At 34.6% G+C, this 24789-nt stretch overlaps 1 protein-coding gene and 1 long non-coding RNA gene across 2 annotated transcripts in view; one reads left to right on the top strand and one right to left on the bottom strand.

Annotated features, from left to right (window-relative positions):
- LOC141404157 (uncharacterized) overlaps positions 1-24789 on the top strand; it is a 162426-nt gene that overhangs the window by 2826 nt on the left and 134811 nt on the right. Inside the window, exon 2 of the long non-coding RNA XR_012412958.1 lies at positions 15670-15875. This is a non-coding gene — a long non-coding RNA (uncharacterized lncRNA). The remainder of the gene's footprint in view (positions 1-15669; positions 15876-24789) is intronic.
- On the bottom strand, positions 4473-15717 carry Cpr66Cb (Cuticular protein 66Cb). Its single transcript, XM_073987482.1, has 4 exons — positions 15519-15717; positions 14892-15092; positions 14724-14820; positions 4473-5490 (listed from the first exon to the last, which is right to left on the bottom strand). Exons 1-4 carry the CDS (start codon positions 15528-15530, stop codon positions 5351-5353), a joined length of 450 nt encoding a protein of 149 aa, XP_073843583.1. The 5' UTR covers positions 15531-15717; the 3' UTR covers positions 4473-5350.

Below are 24789 nucleotides of genomic sequence, written 5' to 3'. Positions count from 1 at the left end.
CAAGTCCATACTTCCTGAGAAAATAGCCTGAAAGTTGCAAAAAACCCCTATGACACCGTGTGAGGAGGTTGGAGGGCAAAATAACTCTCGAACAGGTCTGCCGATTCGGTCCATACTTTACACATCCTAATATATCTACCAGATATAGATCAGGTTCAAATATGGACTATATTTGTCCACTCCATCCGGTACCTCCCACTCAAAATTTCGGATACATGTTCACTTTAAGACCTGCTTTCGAATCACTTTGATTTTTGTTGAAGCAACTTGCATTGCTGCCTCAATTGCGATGGTAAAAGTTGTTTCAAGTTCATACTTCTTGAGCAAACATCCCTGAAGGTCTAAAAAACCCCTATGGTACCATATGTAGTGGATGGAGATCCTAGAGACGATATTAAATCCTAATCAACATTTTTGTCAGTTCAAACGCCCAAAATTTTTAAAACTACCTAAATACATGCGTTTTTTGGAAAAAAAATCATTTCAATATACACAGGCTGAGGGTATATCTCTGTCGGCAAAGCCGACTGATACTTTTTTACTTGTTTTACTAAAATTAATAAATTTTATTATGCTCGAATATTTTCATATTTAAAGTAATTTATTGTTCTAAAATAAATTGTACAGTTGCTTTGGAAGTAGTAAACATGGATTTAATTTTGTTTGGAAGTAAATAGTGATCATGTGGTGTTTACAGCTACCCAAGTCTGTGGCACTTTTGTGAATTAAATTTTAAAATTGGTAGAGTGGGAAAAAATTGTATAAAAGTGTATGTTGATATTATTTACTGTTTGAGTTGTGAAAAGTGAGTACTTCAAATGTGTAAAGGTTCCAGCTGCAGAGATTTGCAGACGAATATGTTATTTCTCTTTTTCAGTGACCACCTCACTTTTTAACAAAGCGTTTTGCGATGTTGGCTATAGCTCCTAAACGAATGGACCGAACATCATATATTATTGTAAGCTTATTATACGTGATAATCTTGCTTCTAAACGGAGACACTTTTAAAAATATCAATTAAAAAAAGGTGAGCAGCGAAAGTCAAAATTTGATTTTTTACAAAAAATCGGTCGTTTTTGACCACTAATCGACCAAAAATCCTTTTCAAAGGAAAATTCTCATATTTAAAAACACTTGTTTGATGTATTTAATAAGCTCACAAAAATATGAAGACTGAACACCAAATTTCAGTCATTTCGGGTGGATATTGAGGCCACAACCTTTAAAATACCGAAAATGGGGAGGTACAGTTCTACGGGGGCTACATGAAGACGAGGACCTATACCGAAAGATTCCAGGTGGAAAGTTATAACCCCATAACGAAGACTAAATACCAATTTTCATCCATTTCGGTGTGATAATGAGGCTGAAACCTTCAAAATAACGAAAATCGGGAGGTACCGTCCTATGGGGTCTATATGAAGGCGTGGACGTATACCGACAAATTTATAGGTGAAAGTTTTATACCCCCAATGAAGTCTAAATACCAAATTTCAGCAATTTCGGTGTAATAATGCGGCTAAAAGCTTCAAAGTACCGAAAATGAGGAGGTACTGTTCTATGGGGGCTATATCAAAACGTGGACCAACACCCACAATTCTCTGTTGGAATGTTTCATACCTCTGCCGAAGCCTAACCACCAAATTTCAGTCATTTAGGTTGGTCATTGTGACTAAAAATTTCAAAATACCGAAAATCGGGAGATACGGTTGTATGGGAGCTATATCAAAACGTGGACCGAGGTGGTCGGTCCTGGAGATTGTAAGTCAATAATAAGTGTGTGTACCAAAATTGATATACCTACGACAACTCCTTCTATTTTTGGCAACAGTTAATATGAACTCGAGACATAGTGTGTAGTGCGTAAGGTATTTCGAGGCCTATAGCCACATTTTCTGACCGTGAATTTTATCAACCACCAATCAGCATACCACAGTGAATTTTATCAACCACCAAACGTTTTTGATTTATTCACATGTGTTTAGTACTATTCCGTTTTCTATCTGCTCTTGTGGAGTTGAGTACTTTTCGCTTTTCGTTTTGTTCGCACTCACGAATATAAACAAAACTAAACAGCGAGCTCGGCCAACGAGGGTTATGTTTCGTTTTGTATTGTTCCTATGGAAAATACGAAACGCAACGATTAGAAATGTTATTTAAAGTATTTTTACGTACTCTGTTTCGAAATGGCCAACAATTTTCTCCACTTAAAATTGTCAAGATAGGTCCATGTTTGGGTATAGATCCAATTTAACGGTACCTCCCGATTTAAGGTTTTAGGGCTTTTAAGGCTACTAGCTACATTTTCTGACCGAATTAGATGTAATTTGACATTTGAGCTTCCCAGTGACCGAAAATTTCTCCACTAAAAATTAACAAGATAGGTTCACGTTTGAGCATAGCCTCGATATAAAGGTATCTCCCTATTTAAGGTATTTTTGTGATTTTAGCTAATTTTTTGACCGAACTGGCTGTAATTCGAAATTTGAGGTTCGCAATGTTCCAGAAACTTTTTCACCAAAAATTGCCACGTAGCAAAGTGGATCCACTTGTATGGAGAAAAAAATATTTAGAGTGTAAAAATCAAGCCAATGCGGCAATTACAGCTTTGTGCTGCTGTGAAGATTGTTCTAAGATACCAGGAGCGTAACATTCTCCCCCCTTTCCCCTCTGGAGGGGGTATACGGGACACAGAACAATCTGCAAAACAACATAAAATCCAACCAATTTAGCGCATTAAAAAATTAACATTTTTTTCTGAAAATTGGTAAAATTATTATTATAGATATTATAGCGTTCTTCCTGGAAGGCACGTACCGCCAACGTAAGACAAATTTCGAAGAAGATTTCTTCATCTTGCCACTGATACCAATTATGTTAATATACGTGGTCAGATAACAGAGTTATACTCTAATATATCCATAGAAACCCTATTCTAAGGCAGTTTTAGTTAGCGACCCATGACTAAAACCTTAGGTCAAATTGAGGTGTATGATCGAATTTTCATTACAAAATACACTAAGAAACTATGCAGCTAACTAGAATTCCACAAAACGCTAAAACACTATTTTTTTAATGAAAATTAAGCTATTACCTCCTCCTTCAAAATGCACTTTAATATTTTGCTATACGTTTCGCGATATTTTGAATATATTTACTTGTACTTAAAGCATAGGTTGTACTCACAACAAAAAATATTAGTGAAATGTTCCGACTTTTGAAGCTATTCTTAAGAAGATCGCGTTCGAATGAAACAAAAACTATTATATTATATTTTTAAAAAAATCTATGTAATAGCTGTCAGCGTTGCCAGATGTTGTACCAAAATTTTGACACTAATTTTTTTATTTTTGGCCAATGGGTGGATCTACTGTTTGTAGGTCCATGTTTTGGTATATCTCCCACATAAAGGTATCAGCAGTTTGATGAAATTTTAAGATAAATTTTTTTACCTAATTTAGGTCCGTGATCGAAAAATTTTTGCACCTAACAGGAAACTTATTATTCCATTTTAGTTCAGAATATTTTATGGTGGAGGGTATAAAAAGTTCGACCCGACCGAACCTAATGTCATGGATTTAAACATTATTTTGCAGTTCCAATGTCGATGGCCGTTGTTTCTGTGCACGATTATCCATTCCATGGATCTACATTACATTGTGGCGCAAATTCAGGGTAACAAAAACTAGGTCTATTCTGAGAATGGCGGCTAAAAACAGAGGATAAATTAGAAGACCCGCCGTTTGAATGAACCTATTTGTAAATTTGTTCCACTGTGTCATTTTATTGGTGCAGGTTTTAAGGTCAAACATGGAAGCAGGTTTTAAGGTCCAACATGGAAGCACATGCGTAGAATTACAATACATTGTCCCAAAACCTAATTTTTCCATAATAATTTATTTGGGTCAAATAGTGGATTTATAGAGGTTGCATTTAATTTACAATTACCGCTATGGAAGATTGTGATTTTAACTAATATTTTGATATCGGTATATAGGGCACACAATACCTAAAATCTGCAGCAGTTTTCAAATGCCGCATTTTAGCACATTTTCACAAATTTTCTTAGGCATGGTAAAATATTCAAATCGATTGGAAATTGCATGCGTCTTTTACAAAGATTTCGTGAAAATCCCCCTAGACCTCATACAAATAACTGTGAAAGGTTGACTCACATGATGTGTTTTGTCTTTAATCGATCGCAATAATATTCCTTTTTTTGCGATTTTTGGATCAAATGGAAATTTTTTAGGTTATGTACTTCAATAAAAACAAGAGGTACGAAAACCAGCGAGGACGGTCAAGGGTCCCGAGATGTCTAAGAAATCCTATGGTGACCAAATAAAAAGGCTCGAGGGCACGACAAGGAGTAAATAAGATCAAGTTGCAAGATCAAGTTCAAGATGGAACCACAAAATTTATGTTTGGAGAACATCTTATACAACCTCAGAGGAAAATAAAACAAAATAAAATTACATTATTTTTTTTCATTCTTTATTATTTTATTATTATAGGAAATCATCAATAATTAATGCAATGCTATAATTTGTTTAGTGAAAAAAACTAAAAATTATAAATTATGAAATATGTAGTATGAATTATGTTAGATACAAACATGCATGGAAATATGATGATGAAAAAGTTTCTAACAGCTAGGAACAGTCTATGAATGAGTTAAGGAAAGGAAGTCCATTGGAGGTAATAAATTCATTTTGGGTTAGTTGGAAAAAGCGTAAAATTAAATCACAAGGCATCAATCGCTGTTATGATTCCATTAATTATTAGTAACAGTAAATTCTTATTAATTAGAAATTCAGTTCAAGGTTATGATGAGTTTAATGAATAGAGTAAGTTTAGCAGTTATGCTATCACAGAAATATAAAATCAAGAACAATAAAAACACACATAAATTATTAACACAAATTGATAAAATGCTATAAATTAGATATAGGCTAGACACACTTATGAATTGGGTACTGATGAGTATGGGCGCTTAAGTGAATGATGGATGGCATAAAAGGAGCATCGCTATTTAAAAATTGACTTCATTTTTGGCCTTAGAGATTTGTCATGCGAATTATTTGAACACAAGAACAAGAAGAAAACAATTTACAAAAAAAAATTAACTAAAAACAAAACTTGGCATTTGATAAGCTAACATAAACTATATATCTTTCCTCCACTTCCCCTGTATCAAGAGGGGAGTTTGAGTTACAAGATTTTTAATTACCGCTATTCATTTTATGATCACTGTTTACTTTAACTTATCATTAAGGGGATTATTAACTGTTGAATATAAAATGGATGAATGGACGGATGAGAGAGTGTACGCATGTGTTTTAGTTCGCATTTAATAGTGATGTTCGTGGGCTTCTTCGTGATGATGAACTGGAGCAGTTTTGTGAACAACAGCGTTGAAGCCATTGTGCTTATCGGCAGTGTAGTCCACAGTACGAATGGAACCATCAGGTTCAACCAAGGAGTATTGACCTAAAAACAAACAACAGCGAACAATAAAAACAGATTAAAAATAATATTTTCTGCAAGCATGGTTTAAATTATTAAAGCTATTCATGTTTAAAGTAAATATTGTTAAATGTAATTGTAACAATTTAAAGCCCAAGAAAAAAAAACCAATTGTATGCTACAGTTGCACATAATTGCAAAGACGTGCACGTTATTGCCAAAAAGTCATTAGTGTTCGTTGCAAAATTACTTGACTTTTTTCGCAACAATTGCAAAACATGTTATTAACAAAGAAATGTAATTTTAAATGTCTATAATTAACAATATAAAGAGTTTATATGGTTTATACTTTTTTGTGTGGTTCCCTTGTTCACAGGTTAAGCAGACATATAATTGTTAAAAGGTTAAGACAGTTTATATTGTTCAACTTTTATTGTCACACTGCACTGCAATTTTATATTGAAATGTGTGCTGTCATTTCAGTGATTATCTTTTGTATAAAAATTGTTCTGTTCTGCATAATAATAATTAGAGATATACCCTCAGCCGACAGAGATATACCCTCAGCCTGTGCGGATTGAAATACTTTTTTCCCCAAAAAAAGTACTTATGTTTTTAGGGGGTTTTTAACATTTTGGGCGTATGAACCGACAAAAGTATGGATAGGATTAAAGATCAAAAATTTGCGGGGATATTGATATATAGGGCTTTTTATCACACTAGCCTACGAAAAACATAATTTCGCTGTAAACGGGGCCACTTCGGTCAAAATGTCCAAAGGATCCTTGAACAGACCCTTAACCACACAAAATGTTGAACATTTGAACATAAACTAAGTTTCGACAATATTTAGAGATCCAAAGTTTGGACCCAATTGGTTGCTACGGCTGTGAGAAATCGCGCGTACCATTTTAGTGAATATTTTCGAACTTTTGTGGGGCGGAACCGGAAGGGGTGGATCTATAAGCACCACCTTCGAATTTCATATAATATTCGAAGAAATATTACAATATCCAAGGTGTGGACGAACACAGTATTCTGTTCGAGCTCTCCAGCCACTACATATGGTGCCATAGGGGTTTTTTACAACTTTCGGGCTGTTTTCTCAAGAATTATGGACATTGCCCAGAAAAAAAAACTTTTACTGTCGTAGTTGAGGCAGCGAATGCAAGTTGCTTCAACAAAAATCAAAGTGATTCGAGAGCAGGTTTAAAAGTGAATTTATCCAAAATTTTGAGTGGAAGGTACCCGAAGGAGTGGACAAATATAGTCTATATTCGAACCTGATGTATATCTGGTAGATATATTGGAATGTGTAAAGTATGGACTAACTCGGTCACCACCATCGAGATTATCGTGTGCACAATTTTCCGAACATTTGTGGGGGAGGTACCTGAAGCAGTGGCCCGATATGGCTTATTATACCCTACATCACTATGTGGGGAGGGTATTATAAGTTGGTATTGGCCAAAAAGTTTCTAACGCATCGAAATAATGGCCGTAGACAAATACTTATATATACCAATATGAATGTCTCGACGAGCTGAGTCGATCTGGCTATGTGTGTCCGTCTGTCCATCTAAACTTTGTAATCACGCTACAGGTCGCAATGCACGATTTGTCGCGGTTCAAAATAATTCAATGATGGCAGTAACTCCTGTTTTGGTGACATTTAAGAAATTTTCCCTAGAAATTGACATAAATGGCTATATCCTAACTGGATTTGTTATGGTAATCCATGATACAGCTATTTATGTGAATTTCTAGGGTTAATTCCCTAAATGTCACCAAAACAGGAGTTACTGCCATCATTGAATTATTTTGAACCGCGACAAATCGTGCATGTGAAAGCCCTTGTGAAACCTATATTTTCACTGGACTATAGCACTAAACCTCTCACGTATTTTCACATACAATATAAGTAACCAATGGATTGTCCTAACTACGTAATTTAAGTTAAAGGTACTAAAAATACGCAATTTTACGAAGTCTGATCTGGGTTTTCTATATTTTTCAAATATACATCACAAATATTTCAAAGGCTGTTTAAATGGAGCGCACAACATCTTCTGTACGAATTTATAAGGAAAAACCATCAATAAGATATTTATAGCGTCAAATCACAACGACAATCTGGATAAAAATTGTAAATAAGACCCAAGCCCTATATCAAAAACAAGGGCTGCTAAGAATGTTACATGTTATGGTTACAGATTTCTTTTATTTAGAGACTCATAGTAAAATTTGATTTAGAACATTTCTTTCTTTAACAATATCCCCAAAAAGTGAAGGATTTTGTTAGATTTTGATCCACTATGGAATTATGTAAAATTAACAGTCCAAAATTAAAACATATGATTTCATCCTAAAATGTATACATTTGTAATCTAATTTTGTGTAGAATTTTTCTCTTGTTGACACTTTTCACCTAAACCCAAGTTTTATACTACTGTAACAACTCGAAAAAAGAAGGAAAAAAATGTCATCAAAAAAATTGGGAAATATTTTCATGTTTTTTCAGCAAAATTGATAGTGAAATTTTCATGATATGTAATGTAAATAGACACTTCATTTCTTTGGTGACCCACAGTGAAATTTGACGAAGAATATTTTTGCCTTTGACATCATCTCTCTAAAATTATGTTTTGAGGGACAATTTTGAATAAACTCAGATGAAGTCCGACTTTAACCCTAAAACGTGTTTTTCATTTTTAGAGATTCCTGGCGATTAGATAAGATTTACAGATTTGTTATATTCTGAGACCTATAGTAAAATTTTATGACAAAAAATTTTGTAGAATATTTGGATTTGATATGATAACATTTTAAAGGAGTTTTTGAAAGATTTTCGAAAAAAGTGCCAAGAAGACCCCTTGGATGAACCGCATGATGGTTAAAGTTTTTAACAGAAATATTCCACACATCCCCCTCTGTAAAGTTGCAAAAGACACTATATACCTAAAATGTAAGAATTCCAAGATATCTTCACTCGAATATTTCGAAAAGAAACTAGAAATGGGCGGAACTTGCCCCATCTACTTCGGTTACTTTCCTATGTAAACTTTAAAAACGCCGATACACGTGTCACATATTTTTAGCTCTACTTTCATAATCAACTCAGTTTTTCTTGTAATTTTGTTGTTGTCGCACAGTGTTATTTAAATTTTTACTACATTGTTTTGAATGTATTTTATTATTATTGAAGATTTAATGGGATTAAACACTATCAAAAACTCCAAACTATTGAGAATTAGACACACTTCTTAAGAATTATTTTCAGCGCCGATGAGTTCTTAGTTCAGACTGTATGTGACTTCGTGATTACACTGAATATCTGTTTTCGAAGCAGACAAAAATGACATATTCAGCTGTCTTTAAATAATGGTTTTGCACTTCTTGAGTATTTTAGCCATGTGATCATTCTTTATAAGTAATGTCGTACTATATTCGACACCCTCGCTCACAGCGATATTATTTTTCCTCACTTTCATATACAAGGTAAACCTCAGTACCATTAAAAGGTTCGTGGTCAAATTCAATGATAAATAAATATTTGTATTAAATGTAGTTGAAGTGATAATGATAGAAAACAAGGTAGCAAATTTATTTGGTTGTATATGTATTTTGGAAGTAACGATCCATATAATTTGCTCTTTTTTGTTCAAAAAAATGCTCGATTTTGTTTGGATTTTATCATTAGAAGTTATTGGAATTTGTACTTCGTTTTTTTTTCAATAGAATGATGTCTGGTGTACTGCGATGTGGTATAAAGTTTTTATATTTACTTTAAAGTTCCATAAGGCATCCGAATTCGCCTTGGAACCTTTCTAAATAAATACTTTTAAGTCGTTTTTCATATATATTCCACTTGTACACAAATTTCTAGAAGTTCTCGAACTACTAACATCTCAATATTTCAGCTGCCACCATTTTAATTTTTTACTTACAAAATTCAACCAATTTAGATAAAAATTTGGAGTAGAATATGTCATTACAAAACATTATCCGTTCATAACAGTACCGTCCACTATAAGGTTGTTAAAGTGTTTTGGAAACAGTTTTGAACCGAATTTATCGACAGTTGTAATTTATGTAATTTGGGATTACAGAAAATATTTTCGAACCGAATTTATCGACAGTACAGACGATACAGTCAGTAAATTGTCAAAATTTGAACTTCTATATCTCAAAAATGGTAAAACCTATGAAAATATCATAAAGGTCATTCTTGTAGAGAAGTTTAGCAGCAACAATATTTTCTCTGATCTCATTTCGTTAGGACTTGCGGTTTCCAAGCTAAATCGTGAAAACCTAAAAAAATAAAAATGTGAATTTTGACCTCGATTTATTTAAAAAGCGCTCGAGCGATTCTTTTGTTTTTTGATTTTTCTGATCTATGAATATTGTAGTTTCAGAATCCGCAAAAACTTCACTTCCATTTAAAGTTGGTTCAAGAGTGCCGTGGCCAACAAATTGTCAAAATAGATTCACATTTTGATATAGGCACCATATAAAACTTTCATTTGAAAAACATGTCCTCCAAATTTCAAAGCTCTATCTTAAAATATTTGGAAACCTTAGATTTTTGTCACTAAAACCTATTTTGGCCACACTGTGTCATGGTCATGTTACCCAAGAGAAGAATGTAGTATACAGGGCTACGCCGCAATCAGTAACAACACATAAGTATAAGAGAGAAGGATTGATAGAAACGGAATGGTATTTTCGACAGGAAAAGAGAAAAGTGGAATAATAAAATCCGAATATTTTAAAAATAGGAAATCAGATTACAGATAAAGATAGCGTGCTAAAAATATAGAAAGGGAGCTTTACCAAGCTGTGGAATGCATTAGTAACAAGGAAGAGATATAATTCAACTATCCATCGATTAAAAATCATGTGGACAATGGAATAATAAAAATATCTTTAGACTTGACAACCCACCAGATCTTCACTTTACAACAAATTCCGGAAAAAACTCCCTAATAGCAGATCTAGAATCACTTTTTTTGTTGTTGGTTTTTGCAGTGACTTCAAAAAAATGTCCAAAGTGCTGATGTATACAAATTTAAACATGATTTTTGGGAACGTTTTTTTTTTATTGCATCACCTAATTAAGTTTTTATCTAATTTTAGGTAAAAGCTCATTAATCATCATCAAAATCATTTTAAGCAATTTGGAGTCGATTTAGCCATGCCCGTGTGTACGTTTTTTTTCCAGATTTCCGAATCTGAACAATATTGTTCCACTTCTTCGATTACCTCCACACAGTATTTTTGCCACAAGCGCAGTGAAGGAAAGCTTTTTGTATCGACAAAAAATTTTGGGACAGGCAGGTATGAATGCTGAGATAATGTCACAAATGCTCTAAATAGCCATTCCAACACAAATGATTGCTTTTAAATTTAAATCATGTTTGAATATGGAATATATTGGTCCACTACTTCGGACACCTCCCACACAAAATTTCAAAAATTGTTGCAAATGTGCAGTTTATAGACATCAGTAGGATCGTTTCGAAATTTTTTCAGATGGTAGTCTTCGCAAATTTTCAACTGTGGCAAAATACGCCTTAGAGTAATTTTGGTGACTTTTCCTGAGGACTTGAGCTATGTAAAACTTCTCTACAAGTGGTGTCTCAAGACACGTCGTTCAGTAAGTCCCATATCATTGAGCTAATATGAATCGGGGTGCAATCATTGACATGACAGAAGACTGCCTTGTCCATTCTGGGATGTTTGTGAAATAATTATAAGTCAATACTGACTGAGATAATTACAATAAAGCTGTAAAATCTCTACGGCCATCAGTTTTGCCCAATTTTAGTATATAGTGCTGATACGTACAGACGAATGCAGCAAACAGTGCTACTTAGTAATCAGCAATAAAACCAAGCTATAGGAACAGAGGCATAAATCAACTCTCTTTAAACCTGGCAATGACCAGATCTTCAGCTTAAGGCACATTCTGGATAACACAGTTCATATTCGTCCATTTTCTTTAACCGTAGAAAAAGTGCAAGAAGATGAGATTTTTTAATGTTTAAATATTCTACAAATGCTCTGAATACATAATCACATGGGTTGCCTGGAAAAAAGCACAAAGAATATAATACAATTTCTTGTCTTTGAAGACCCCACCTAAAAACTTTTGCTTGACAATTTTGTCAAAAAAATAAGTAAATAAACAGAGCTGTGCTAGAAGGATGAAATAGTCTACAAAATTTTTCCATTCCGTTTGATTGAAGACATGTAATATAAAAACGAAGGTACAATAACTACAAACAGAGTCTTAAAGCTATTCATCATCACGCCGTAACACAAACTTAACTTGTACATACATTAAGGGCTTTCATTTTCAAAAGTAATTTTTACAAAAACGCACTTGAGTTGCCAAGGGTAGGATCTTTTGGAAAAACAATATTTTTGGCCTCTTTGAAAATTCGTAAATTACAGTAATGTTTAGTCCTAAATAATAATAATTTACAATTTACCAATAAGATTGGAAAATATGACTAAAACCATTAAAATAATAAATAAATCTTGGATTGTCCTCTTTATTATAAAATGTCGACTATATATCTTTAAAAGTATCATAAATGTGAAATGTCAGCCAATTTGGTCAAAAGATTTGGCTCAGACTTTCCAAAAAACTTTAGTCTTCATTTATACAATTTCGCACTACTCCGCATTTTTTAACCTCGAAGCATATTGAGATCGGACTTTGTTATACAAAGGATTGTCATAGATTTGTGGATAATGAAGTGTAAGTGTCCTCCCGATATTTTTAATAGAGGTTTTTGGATGTATGTAATATAGAATGTGCCATTAACGTTCTATTTTTCAAAATATGTGGTCAAATGTTTGTAAGTATGTGATCAAAAAAATTTTTAAATTTTGTAGGATAAACAAAAATTTTTTGAATTTTAATCGAGCTAAGCCCTAAGGAGTTTGTATTGAAAAAGTGAATTCTAGCGAAGTCCCACACAGCCATCCAATATGCTACGATCGTTTCGCTGGTGGTTTAATTCAGCTCATCAGGCAAATCGGATGTGAATGGCTAGAAGACAAAGGCTGATTTTGATAACTCGCTTTGATTTTTGTTTTAGCAACTTGTATTCACTGCCCTCCATACGACGGTACAAGTTTCATCAGGGGCAAGTCCATACTTCCTGAGAAAAAAAACCTGAAAGTTGCAAAAAAACCCATATGACACCGTGTGAGTGGTTGGAGCGCAAGATAACTCTCGAACGGATCTGCCGATTCGGTCCAAAATTTGGCCTTAGTAATAATTTTTCCAAACATAGTTTAAGTTTGAAGATAAGCCATATCGGTCCACTCTTTCAGCTACCTCCCCCACAAAAGTTCAAAAATGTTCGGAAAAATTGTTCGTACGGTAACTCTTGAAGGGAGTGGCCGATTTGGTATATACTTTACACATCCTAATATATCTACCAGATATAGATCAGGTTTAAATATGGACTATATTTGTCCACTCCATCCGGTACCTCCCACACAAAATTTCGGATAAGTTCACTTTAGGACCTAATATCGAATCACCTTGATTTTTATTGAAGCAACTCGCATTCGCTACCTCAATTACGATGGTAAAAATTTTTTTAGGGACAAGTCCATTCTTCTTGTGCAAACAGCCCGATTAGTGTAAAAACCCCCTATGGCACCATATGTTGTGGCTGGAGATCCACTTCCATAACTGTCAATGTCGATCCATTCCTTTTAGTATCTCCTCCGCAAAACTTTTGATATTTAATCCTAATCAACATTTTTATCGTTTCAAACGCCGTAAATACATACGTATTTTGGGAAAAATAGTTTCAATATACACAGGCTGAGGGTATATATCTGTGGGCAAAGCCGACTGATACTTTTTTACTTGTTTTATTTCAATTATGCTCCAACTACAAACAAATTATTCAATCCAATAGCCCCGATCCGCAACAACAATAGATTTTTGCCATAATTATGGTTGGTAGTAAATATTCTTAACTGGTTTTGATACGGACTTTTTGACTTTTGTCAATTAATTAAATATACCAAACAATTCATATGAAGTAGATTAATGAATTCCACTATATATGGTAACATGGGGCGCCTTCGCCACGTTTTTGTTCAAAATGTTCTCATACCGACACCGTTAAAGTTTTTTCAAATATTTTTTTTGTTACAAATATTAGCATATCTTGACTATAAGTTTTGATATATAAATGGTTATAATTTTCTTTTTAAAATATTATGTTTGAGAATTTACAAAATGTGTAAAAAGTGGCGAAGCCTCCCCACCCATGGGGCAGCTTCGCCATCGATATTGAACATTCTCCAACGGACTCTAAAACTGTAATTTACCACACCTCTTCCTTAAATATCAACATTATGCACAAAAGGAACATGTTTCCTATTGAATAATCAAAAATTATTTTTAAATTCACAAAAAGTAACCGGTTCTAGCGGTTAATTGAAGTAGGTGCCTTGAATTTAGGTACAAAAATCATAATATAACTAAAACAAGATACGTTTAGGATAATATTTGATTTTAACTTCATATTATAGTGTGGTATATCTATGGTATAAAGAATTTAAGATAAACATGACAAATTTCTAACATTAACCCACCACGCCCCTATCATGGCGTAGGCGCCCCACCCCTTACATATTTCATAATATTAATATATTGACATTTGCAATTGCTTTTTTCATGCGAATTATTGGGATTTGTATTCTTCAGCAGTTGTCTTCTAACGGTATAAAATGTGTTTTTGATATCACAAAAGGTAAAGAAGATATCACAAAAAATACCAACCATAATTATTTTTCCCAATACCCTGAAAACACAAAACCGCGTGCGTCTGTTATCATTCCTATGACACAACTGCCAACTTTTGGGAGATGAAAGATCTTCATTAAACTCACAATTTAGCTTTTAACGGATTTTTTCTAGCACTTATATTTTGCGAGAAAATCGGCGATGGCGTAGCCGCACAGTGGCGAAGGCGCCCCATGTTACCATACTTCCACTAAGATTTGCTCCCTGAAGAGATAAATTGTATAATACGGAATTTTTTCTGAAAGAACTTATATTTCTTTGAAGGCGTGTTTGAGCAATATGAGCAAATTATTTCAGTGCATAAAATGGATTAAGCTCTTATTTCCTCATGCCTTATATCGATAACAAAAACCTTTTTAATAAAGTTTTTGCTGTCTTACTGTCTTCTCGGATTGCATATCCTTTTCCAACTTACCCTTTACAGAATCTCCCTCACGAGTTTCATGTTGAGATTTAACATCACCGGTGTGATAATCATTTACACCATATTTGAAAGCGTATTTGGGAGGTGCCTAAAACGAAAGCACACACATTAAATGCACTCTAGACAAATAACTTGTTCATCTACTGCTGCGACACTTACATAATAATCAACATGTTCATCTTCATGTTGCTCTTCATGATGTTCCTCATGGCCATAACCCTCACCCAAACGTTCAATTTGATGTTCATGTCCATAATCATGGGCTACTTCATAGGCGGCTTGCTCGTGACCACCTTCGTAGTAATGATGATCCAAGGGATAGGCCAAAGTTAGGCACAAAGCAGAAGCGAAAATAACAAACTGTTGGAGACGAAGGGAAATATATTTGAATTTTAGGCACTATTAGAATATACATATGAAATATTTTTCTTTAGGATTTGTTATAAAAATACTCGTACTCGCATATTACTTAAGTTCATTAATATTTTTATTCTTTCCACGCTTTCCTTTAGCACTTCAAATATTTTTCATATTTTCTTCAATGTTTTTTCACAATGTTTGGTGAATTATGTTTTTCTCTGAAATTTATTTTTTTCCTTGGGTTTTTGTCTTAAGTCTTTTGATTTTGTATCTTAATTCTTTTTTTGTGATTTTTTAATTTTTTGTCACTTTTGTTATTAAATTGAATTTATTTCAGTTTCACATTATCATTAACTTTTCAGTTGTTATAAGTCCTTTTTCTATTGTTGCATCAAATATTCTTAATCCACATTTACAGCAGCTCACCTTAAGGACCATTTTTGTTTAAATATTTATATATTTTTAAATTATTAAAAAATAAAACTTTTAACAAATATTTATTTTTTTGTTATTTTTTGGAAGAGATCACTATTTTAAAGCTGATCTGTTTTGTGTTTTATTCGTTATTTCTTTGCAGGAAAACAAGAAGCGTTGTTAACCAAATGAATTTCCACCGCGGAATAATGTTGTTCAAATGAAAATTTGTTGCTTTTATATATTTAGGAAGAAATTGTTGGCTTTATCCATACAGTCAGCAGACATCAGCCAAATTGTACAAAAACCTGGTAACAACATCAGCAGCAAAGAGTGAACTGTTGTGTGTGTGTATTGGTACGTGTGAGGGTAAGTGGAGAAGCGGTAAATCGAAATGTATGGACGGCGGTGGTGGCGACTGCAACTGTTGCACAGACGCAGACGAAATATAACATTCACAAATGAAGCGCAGCAAAAATACCAACAACGACAGCCACAATATGTGCATTCGAATATAAATAAACTTATTTTTACAAAATAATAACAACAAGAAAATAGTTTAACAAAACCAACAACAATCATCAGAGCTCCATATTCACACTCTATTGTTTGTAAGCAGCAGTTCTTTTTTCTGTAAATTTGAACCAATTGCAATTTCAGAAAGGGGGTTGATAGTTGTCGGTGCTGTTGCTGGTCGTAGCTCGCAATTATTATACCCTACAGATGGAAGATACGAACTTTATAACGATTGACTCAAACCGATTAACTAGGACCGTATTTCTTATATTAAAGAGGACATCTTATTACGAGCTTATGATAGAAACGTGTCGACGCAAATCTCCAACTTGTTCAATCAATATCTACATTAAAAAACTTCGGATGTACACCCGTTATTTCTTCCTTGAGAAGAAAGACATTTCTATGACAAATTCACAAATATCACCGCAACCGTATTGTGATAAACCCCGTAAACACGAAAGCTGTACTTTACAGCAATTTCCGAATTTCCCACTAACAGCATTGGATGAATTTTCATTGAAGCTGTCTATGGAAGTTTAATAGCATCGTACGACGCTGAGCCACCGCTTGAGCTGAAACAGGAATGAAATACCTGATAAACTAGCATAACGTTGCTCTCAGCAGATCGATAAACAAATCGATGAATCTGTCATGTCAACGATGTGTTACTACATCGGCAAATTTCATAAGGACTGCCTCGATAAGGCTGGACAATTTGGCGGTAATTTTGCATCGCAGGACGCGCTCCCTTTTATAAGTTGATAAATTAGAGAAGAAAATTATATTGGATAAAATGATATGATATTACATGATTATCAAGATGGGAAGAGAATAGTTCGAAAATGTTCGGAAAATTTGTGCGCACGATAACTCTCGAAGGAAGTAACCGATTTGAGCATACTTTGCACATCGTGAAATTTCTACCAGACTTACATGAGGTTCCAATATGGATTCAATCGGTCCACTCCTTCGGGTACCTCCCACACAAAATTTCAGATTAGGACCTGCTCTCGAATCGCTTTTATTTTTGTTGCAACAACTTGTATTACCTGCTCCCCATACGACGGTACAAGTTTCATGAGTGGCAAGTTCATACTTCCTGAGAAAATAGCCTGAAAGATGCAAAACGCCCTTATGACACCATGTGTAGTGGTTGGAGCCCAAGATAACTCTCGACCGGATCTGCCGATTCGAAAAATTTGGCCTGCGTAATATTTTGTCCAAACATAGTTTAAATTCGAAGATAAGCCAGTCCTTCAGGTGCCTCCCCCACAAAAGTTTAAAATGTTCGGAAAATTGTGCGCACAATAACTCTTGACGGGAGTGACCGATGTAGTCCATACTTTGCACATCCTAATATATCTGCCAGATATAGATTAGGTTCGAATATGGACCATATTTGTTTACTCCTTCTGGTACCTCTCACACAAAATTTCGGATAAATTCACTTTAAAACCTGCTCTCGAATCACTTTGATTTTTGTTGAAGCTATTTGCATTCGCTACCTCCATTACGATGGTAAAAGTTTTTTCAGGGGCAAGTCCATATTTCTTGGGAAAACAGCCCGAAAGGTGTAAAAAACTCCTATGCGGCGGTCGGAGAACACGAACTGTTCAACCGATTTCGTCTTTGTCATATTATATCCAAACTTAGTTTCATGGGGCAATACCGGTCCACAACTTCTCCCCAATATTTAACAAATGACACTAAAATGCTAGGACGATATTACTAGAATGGGGCAACCAATTTGGTCCAAACATTGCATCTCCTAATACATATTTTGTCAAAATTTTGTTTAACTTTTAAAATGGCCCATATCGGTCCTCCTTAAGGTTACCTCCCCCACAAAAGTTCAACATTTGTGTCTTAGTGCAGTTAATTCCTAATCCAAATTTTTGTCGGCAAGTTCAAATGTCCAAACAGGGTCAGAAAATTCTGAAGAGACCTTAAATACATTCGATCTGTCCGTAGGTGAAAGTTTCACTTCACATTGGCTGAAGATATATATGAAGAAAAGACAAAATTTTTTAGTTTTCCATAAAAAAAAAATTAAAAATTTTTTTTTAAGCTACATGAAAGATTTTTGGTACATAGATTGGGAAAAAAATGCCATTCTTAAATCTGTTCGTGATACTAATTTTGGTTGTTGCGCGCAAAAGTTATGGCGGTTTCAATTCTAATAAAAAGTAAAAAATCTTTAAAAGACTCTAATCATTATATTGAGAAACTCTCTTAATTAGGGGCTCCCTACATACTATATGTTTACTTAGGTCCCATAACTTTAGTGAAAAAGTTGTGCATTTTCGCGGAAATTAGGAAAGAATTCCAAACAATTGGTAGTTTGCAACTTGTTTTAATAAAATTCAACCTGCTTATGCCTCTGAAAAATATATAAAAAATATGTACGTAATCTATACATCGCGAAGATTCAAATGAAACCAAAACTATACAAATCCGTTTAGTGGTTTTCATATTATAGCGAAAACAAAAAAATATATTGAGGAAATTTATAAAATTTTTGTAAGAGAAAATATTTATTAAAATTTATTTTGTGAGTTAGTTGAACAAAATTCTTACATTTTGTCGGAGGTAGGTCGGAGTTTTTCTTCTATTTTAGTTAAATTTCACGCAATAAATCACATTTTTTATTCTAATCACTTCTCGAAAACACGCTAACATCTAGCAGAAGATATGGATATCTTTCAAATAAATGTTGGGTTCCTTTAAATGGGGTATAATCTTGAAATAAAATTGTATCGGGTAATGTTCATTTTGAAATGCGTGTAAATCGCGAAATCCTCAAAATCACTTGATGCGCATGCGGTTTACCAATACAGCGAATTCTTCTCTTTTAATTTGTACACATTTGCCAGGATTTACTTTGGCCGCTAAGATGTAGCATCGTCTGCAGTTTAGTGTGCAACAAACTGTATAACGCTTATATTTTGCACAAAGTGCATACACTTTTTATGCGCATCCGATTTCACTATCAACCGTGAAAAAATACATCGATCTGAACATATTTCAATAAAATCCATCAAGAACCGTGGATGTAGCATCACACAGTATTTTTTGGATAAATCGGATACAGCTCCCATGCCACTAAATTTTTCAAGCCGCTGTTTTCGCACAAACGCGAGTGATGATTCACTTTCTTCATTGAAATGGAAACGAACCACATAAAACGCGAATTAGTCAGCGATATTTTGAAAAACATTTTTCGCAAATTTTTCAATTTTTGCAGTAGCCATTTCCGCCGTTCTAGTAGATGGCTTTTTATGATCTGTGATTCATATGATCCGGATCGTCGAAAAACTAAAATATCGCGGGGTACCAGCACAATCAAAACGATATTGTAAACACTGTACCCAAAAAATAGGTTTTTTAGAAAAAATATCACACTAAATTTTGGCCTTTGGCAGTAGATTACTCTGCTGCTGTGTGGGCTACATACTCAATATACATATCAGATTATGCGAAATCGCGAGTTCTTTAATCCTATAATTGGTTTTTCGAAATATCCGAATGCGCGTCCCAGTTACATAAAAAATACAAAAAACAGCTGAAATCCGGCTTCAAAATGTCAGCATCCATAAAAGGTGGATGCAGTGGAAATTTTGGAAAGTGATACATTAGAAGTGTAATCCTCATTTTGTATTCTCCTACTTTTACTTTGGACAGATGTCCGTCATTTGAATGGTTTAATCAGAAATCGAATAGCAATGTAAAAAACCTGTTTAGCTTCAACGTGTTTTTACCTATGTTTTTTCCTTTACGCGGTCGTAACTACCACGTAAATTAAATTTTTTTGCTAAGTTTTTGAGCTTTGTACAAAAACATCTAAAATAATCCAGCAATAGTCATAGTTACTGGTAAACTACAATAGTTCGCGTATTATAATAGCGCAAACCTTGGCTTCATGGAAACTAAAAAATTTTGACTTTTCCTCATATATGTATGTCGACAAAGCCGACAGACACTTTTTTACTTGTTATTGCCAATTTATCTATTGTATGTTTCAATTGTAGTTTTACATCTTCCACATTTGATCAGAGGATACTGAAAATCTTGCACATCGATACCATAAACTTGATTTTATGGCAGTTTACCAGATAAAGATACCATATTTATCCCATATTTGTCGTTTAGTACTGAACTACTAGAAGTTCATTCATATTTTAACCAAGGTCCAGCTTATGTCATTTAATCCCCGCAAGATAAAATTCAGACAATGTTTGGAACAACTTTAAAAGTATAAGGATATAGACATCAGCCAATAATCGACAAAAATTGCTTTCCTTGAGATTTCCCAAGAATTTGATATAAGGTAAAGATATGGTTTTGAGTGGATTGTCAATGCATTGATGAGTCTTTCAACGTTTACATAGTGCGATATTTAGTATTTTGCATGTAATAAAGAGGATTTACACCCAGTAAATCGATCACATAGTCATGCTTCCTTTCATATGCACTGGACATAAATAACCCTGGATAACATAATTTTCGACACATTCGTTATTATTGCAAATGTAGCTTTTTTTAAACATCAAACAAAATATGCAGCATATTTTCACAGGGGACCATCCCTGTACATTCCCTGAAAATTTCAGTAAACCCGGTTCAGTAGTTTTGTTTGCGCGTTGTCAAGCCTTTGGGTCCAAATATGTACGTAATTGCGGAGACACAACCACAATTATCTAGCAAATCGTCACCATAAATGCCCGATGACGTAACCCACACGCAAATCGAAATTCGTTTTTTGATGGGATCTGATACATAAAGCTAAAATACATGCTCTGGGTAAATTTCAAGCTTCTACGGTCAAAAATAACTATCCTATTCAAGAAATGGCATTTCGAAAAACGTGATAATATTGCAGATTTTGTTGTAATGACGGATCCCAAAACCAAGTGTTTCTGCGGTTTTGGTTTCATTAATTACTCCCATTCGTATAGGATTGAGAATATCCCAAATACTCGACCACCTGAGATAATTATTCCATAAAACAGTTTTTCATTTCATAACGTTTTTTGCTTCTCCTGTAAAGTTTTGATTTTGTGGGTTACGTCTTCGGGCATTTATGGTGACGAAATTAATTTCCAAACCGATACCTTCGTAGTTATTGTAAATAATAATTCAGAAACTCAACTAAATTTGTAGACTTTTTTACCGGGGAATGTACAGGGGTTCCGTGAAAAGATTAAAATTGAAAATGTAAAAAAAGTGGTCGTAAAACTGAGCACGGTCAAATTTTCTTTGCATAAAAACCTAAGTTGGGCTATGGCAAACATTTCAAAAAAAGAATTTTTTAAATCGGTTCAGCCGTTCTCAACTAATGTCATTACCAACGAACGTCATTAGATTTGTATACCCTACACCACTATGTGGAAAGGGTATTATAGGTTTTTTTTGGTAAATAATCATGTAACACTGCGAAATATTCGTCGGAGACCCCAATGTGGTATACCAATCTTCATATCTCGGCGAGATGAACCGATTTTGAGATGTGTGTCCGTACGTGTGTCCGTCTGTCCATTATAAATTGTAATCAAACTCCAGGCCGCAATTATGGACCGATCGTCACGATCGTCCTGCATACCGATTTCACATCAGAATAGATCGCTATTTTAATTGGTGATGATCGTAAAATATTTAGAGGGTGAAATGGACCAAAAACATAATTTTTATCCGATTTTGTAGCTGCTCTGTAGGTGGCAATAATAGTCCGATCGCCTCGAAATTTCAAATAAGGCAAGATTATATGACAAAGAAGAAGCTTGCAATTTCAGATGGCGATCAGATAATATTTAGAGGGTTAAATGGACCACAACTTTTGTGTGAAAATTGTGAAAATTTTAATATACAGCTTATATCTTTTTCCTGGAAGAGACATTCCTGGCAATAAAGCTTTACTATATTTTTATACATTGCAGCATGGGTCGCTTTGCCACCCTTTTGCAAAACGATTCCCCAGCCAGGCAAAATCAAATTTTCAAATGTGGCAAAATATCTTTCAGTAAGGTTTGCGACATTTTCTAAGTATTTCAGCCATATAAAACTTCTCTACAAGTGGTGTCTTAGGGCACGCCTTTCGGACTCGGAGATAAGTTGTGGATCCCATATCATTGAGCGAATATTAATCGGGGTACACTCACTCATTGATATGAGAGAAGTCTCCCTTGTCCCTTCTGAGATGCTTGTGAAACAATTATTATATTATTATTTAAGCTTGGTGTGGTACGGTACCAGAATCCACAAAGTTATTTCTTACAATAAGTTTATTTGTTTCATAAAGAAATTTTGATTTGTGAAAAGCTAATACCCAGTAGTAAAGGTGTAGGTTATCACATGGTCGGCCCCATCCGACTATAGCCTTGGCTTACTTGTTATTTATAAAGAAGATATAGCATTTTTAAAGAAATAGGGTATAGGGGAAGTACCCAGCCCCTTCCGAAATTCAACAAAATATGTAGCCTATTTTCAGCGGGGGCCATCGCTGTACATTTCCTGACAATTTCAGGAAAATCAGTTCAGTAGTTGAAATTGAAAATTGAAGTTGGGTTATGACGAAAATTAAAAAAAAAGATTTATTTAAATCGGTCCTGCGGTTCTCAACTGATGCCATTACGAACGAACGATATTCAATATTTATTTATGGATATATGGTTTTTCGGCGTGATTTTTGACGAATTAGCCTTATTTATTTATGATTAGTATCCTAGAATAGAATAGATTAGGATCTTAGAATATGTTTCTAAAACTTTTTATACGGAAATGTTAATTAAGTTTACTGGTCTATCTCATGTGTCACGAATGTCACAAACAATATAGGTCTACAACGAAGGGTTAAACTAAGTTTGGACAAAATATTACAAAGGCCAAATTACCGCCGTAATCAAAACGGTTCGAGAGCACGTCCTGAACTGAACTTTTCCGAAATTCTGTGTGGGAGATATCCGACGTGAAACCTCATCTATGTCTGGTAGAAATTGTATGATGTACAAAGTATGGACCAAATCGGTTGCACCCTTCAACAGTTATCGTGTGCACAAATGTCCCCAACATTTTCGAACTTTTGTGGGGGAGGCACCGGAAGGAGTGGACCGATACAACCCATCTTCGAATATAAACTAAATTTTTACAAAACATTACGAAAGCCAAATGTTGGACCGAATCGGTTGATCCGTTCAAGAGTTATCGTGTACTCCAACCATCCTGACAGACTGACGGACATGGCTAAATCAACTCCAAATTGTCTGAAACGGATGTAATCCAAACATACTTGGGGTTATTATTTTGATAAGAAACATTTTGCCCGTTTGAAGGTGTATACACCCTCGTTAACATAAATGTTGAAGGTATAAAAAAGCTATTACATCTTCCTTCAAAATTCTTTATAATATTTGGCAATAAGTATTAGTTTCGCCATATTCTAAATATATTTAATTGCACTTAAATTGTAAGTTGTACTCACTACAAAAAATATTAGTCAAATGTTTCGACTTTTGGAGCTATTCTTAAGAAGAACCCCTTCAAACGAAACAAAAACTAAAATATTTTTAAAAGTTCCATGTAATAGCTGTCAGAGATGCCAGAAGTTTTACCAAAAAATGTACATTCAGATTTTTTATTTTTAGCCAATGGCTTGAACAGCTGTGCAAATGTACAAGTGTTTTCCAAGAGTGCTTTCTCAGAAAATATCGTTCCACTTCCTCACAAAAGTTCAGTAGAGTTGTGTGCTTTAGCGGGCGAAAGAAGCTATAGTCCACTAAAATTGGAATTTCACTAAAACTTAGTACCTGAGAAATAATTAGCTCAATCCTACCTACCTAACCAAAAACAACAACAAAAAACAATGAGTTGTAGTTTCTCAGAAATATGAGAAAAATTGTCATCAAATTGTCAGGGGAACGCCACGCCACCACTTCCAATATTTTGACCTAAGTTTATACAGTTATACAGTAGTATACAATAGTCGCCTTTGCTAAGTATAGCTGAGTGCTGCCGGACGCGTCCACAGGTTGCGGATAGTGGGACGCCCAGCAGTTATATTGGGTAGCTGTGAATCAAATAAGCAGTCGCGGACAGCTCAGCGGAGCTGGGGGGAGAGTCTCGGAGTAAATGTCCAAGTGCCTAAGATCCCTGGTTCGACGAGGCGAGAATTTAACACCCCTAAAATAACCAATACCATGCATATAGAAACATTAGTTTTGCTGCGAGCGGGCGTCTGCTTGTATCAAGCGGCTCGCTATATAAGCGTGTGTACATGTAGCCGGGATGGTGGCTATGAACTGGCAGCCCCAGTACCATCATAGGATACGATGGACCAATCACCCATCTATCTGAAAAACAAACCGATTAACGAAACTAATACAAGAGAAACAGAAACTGAATCAACCGAAACGATGACGACCTTTAGCAAACGAAACCGGATAAGAGTAGGACAATGGAACGTTCGTACGTTAAGGGAACCCTCAAGGCTTTCGCAACTTGAGGTGCAGACAAAAAAGTACAACATTGCCGTATTGGGTATAAACGAAATGCGTTGGCCTGGGAATGGAGAGATTATGTCTGCTAATGAAAACCTTGTACTGTTCAGCGGAAATGAAACAAGAAGCGAATACGGTGTCGGCTTTATAATAAGCAAGGAACTGCGCAAAACCCTCTATTCGTGGAGCCCAATTTCCGAACGCATTACAATGGCCCGTTTCTACAGCGATTCAAAAAATATGTTACGATTGTGCAATGCTATGCACCGGCTGAG

Source organism: Musca autumnalis, unplaced genomic scaffold (genome assembly GCF_047663935.1).
Source record: "Musca autumnalis isolate F117 unplaced genomic scaffold, ASM4766393v1 scaffold_4, whole genome shotgun sequence".
Classification (NCBI taxonomy): Eukaryota; Metazoa; Arthropoda; class Insecta; order Diptera; family Muscidae; genus Musca; species Musca autumnalis.
The sequence above is the reverse complement of the archived record's forward strand: the minus strand, read 5'-3'. Positions and strand labels throughout refer to the sequence as shown.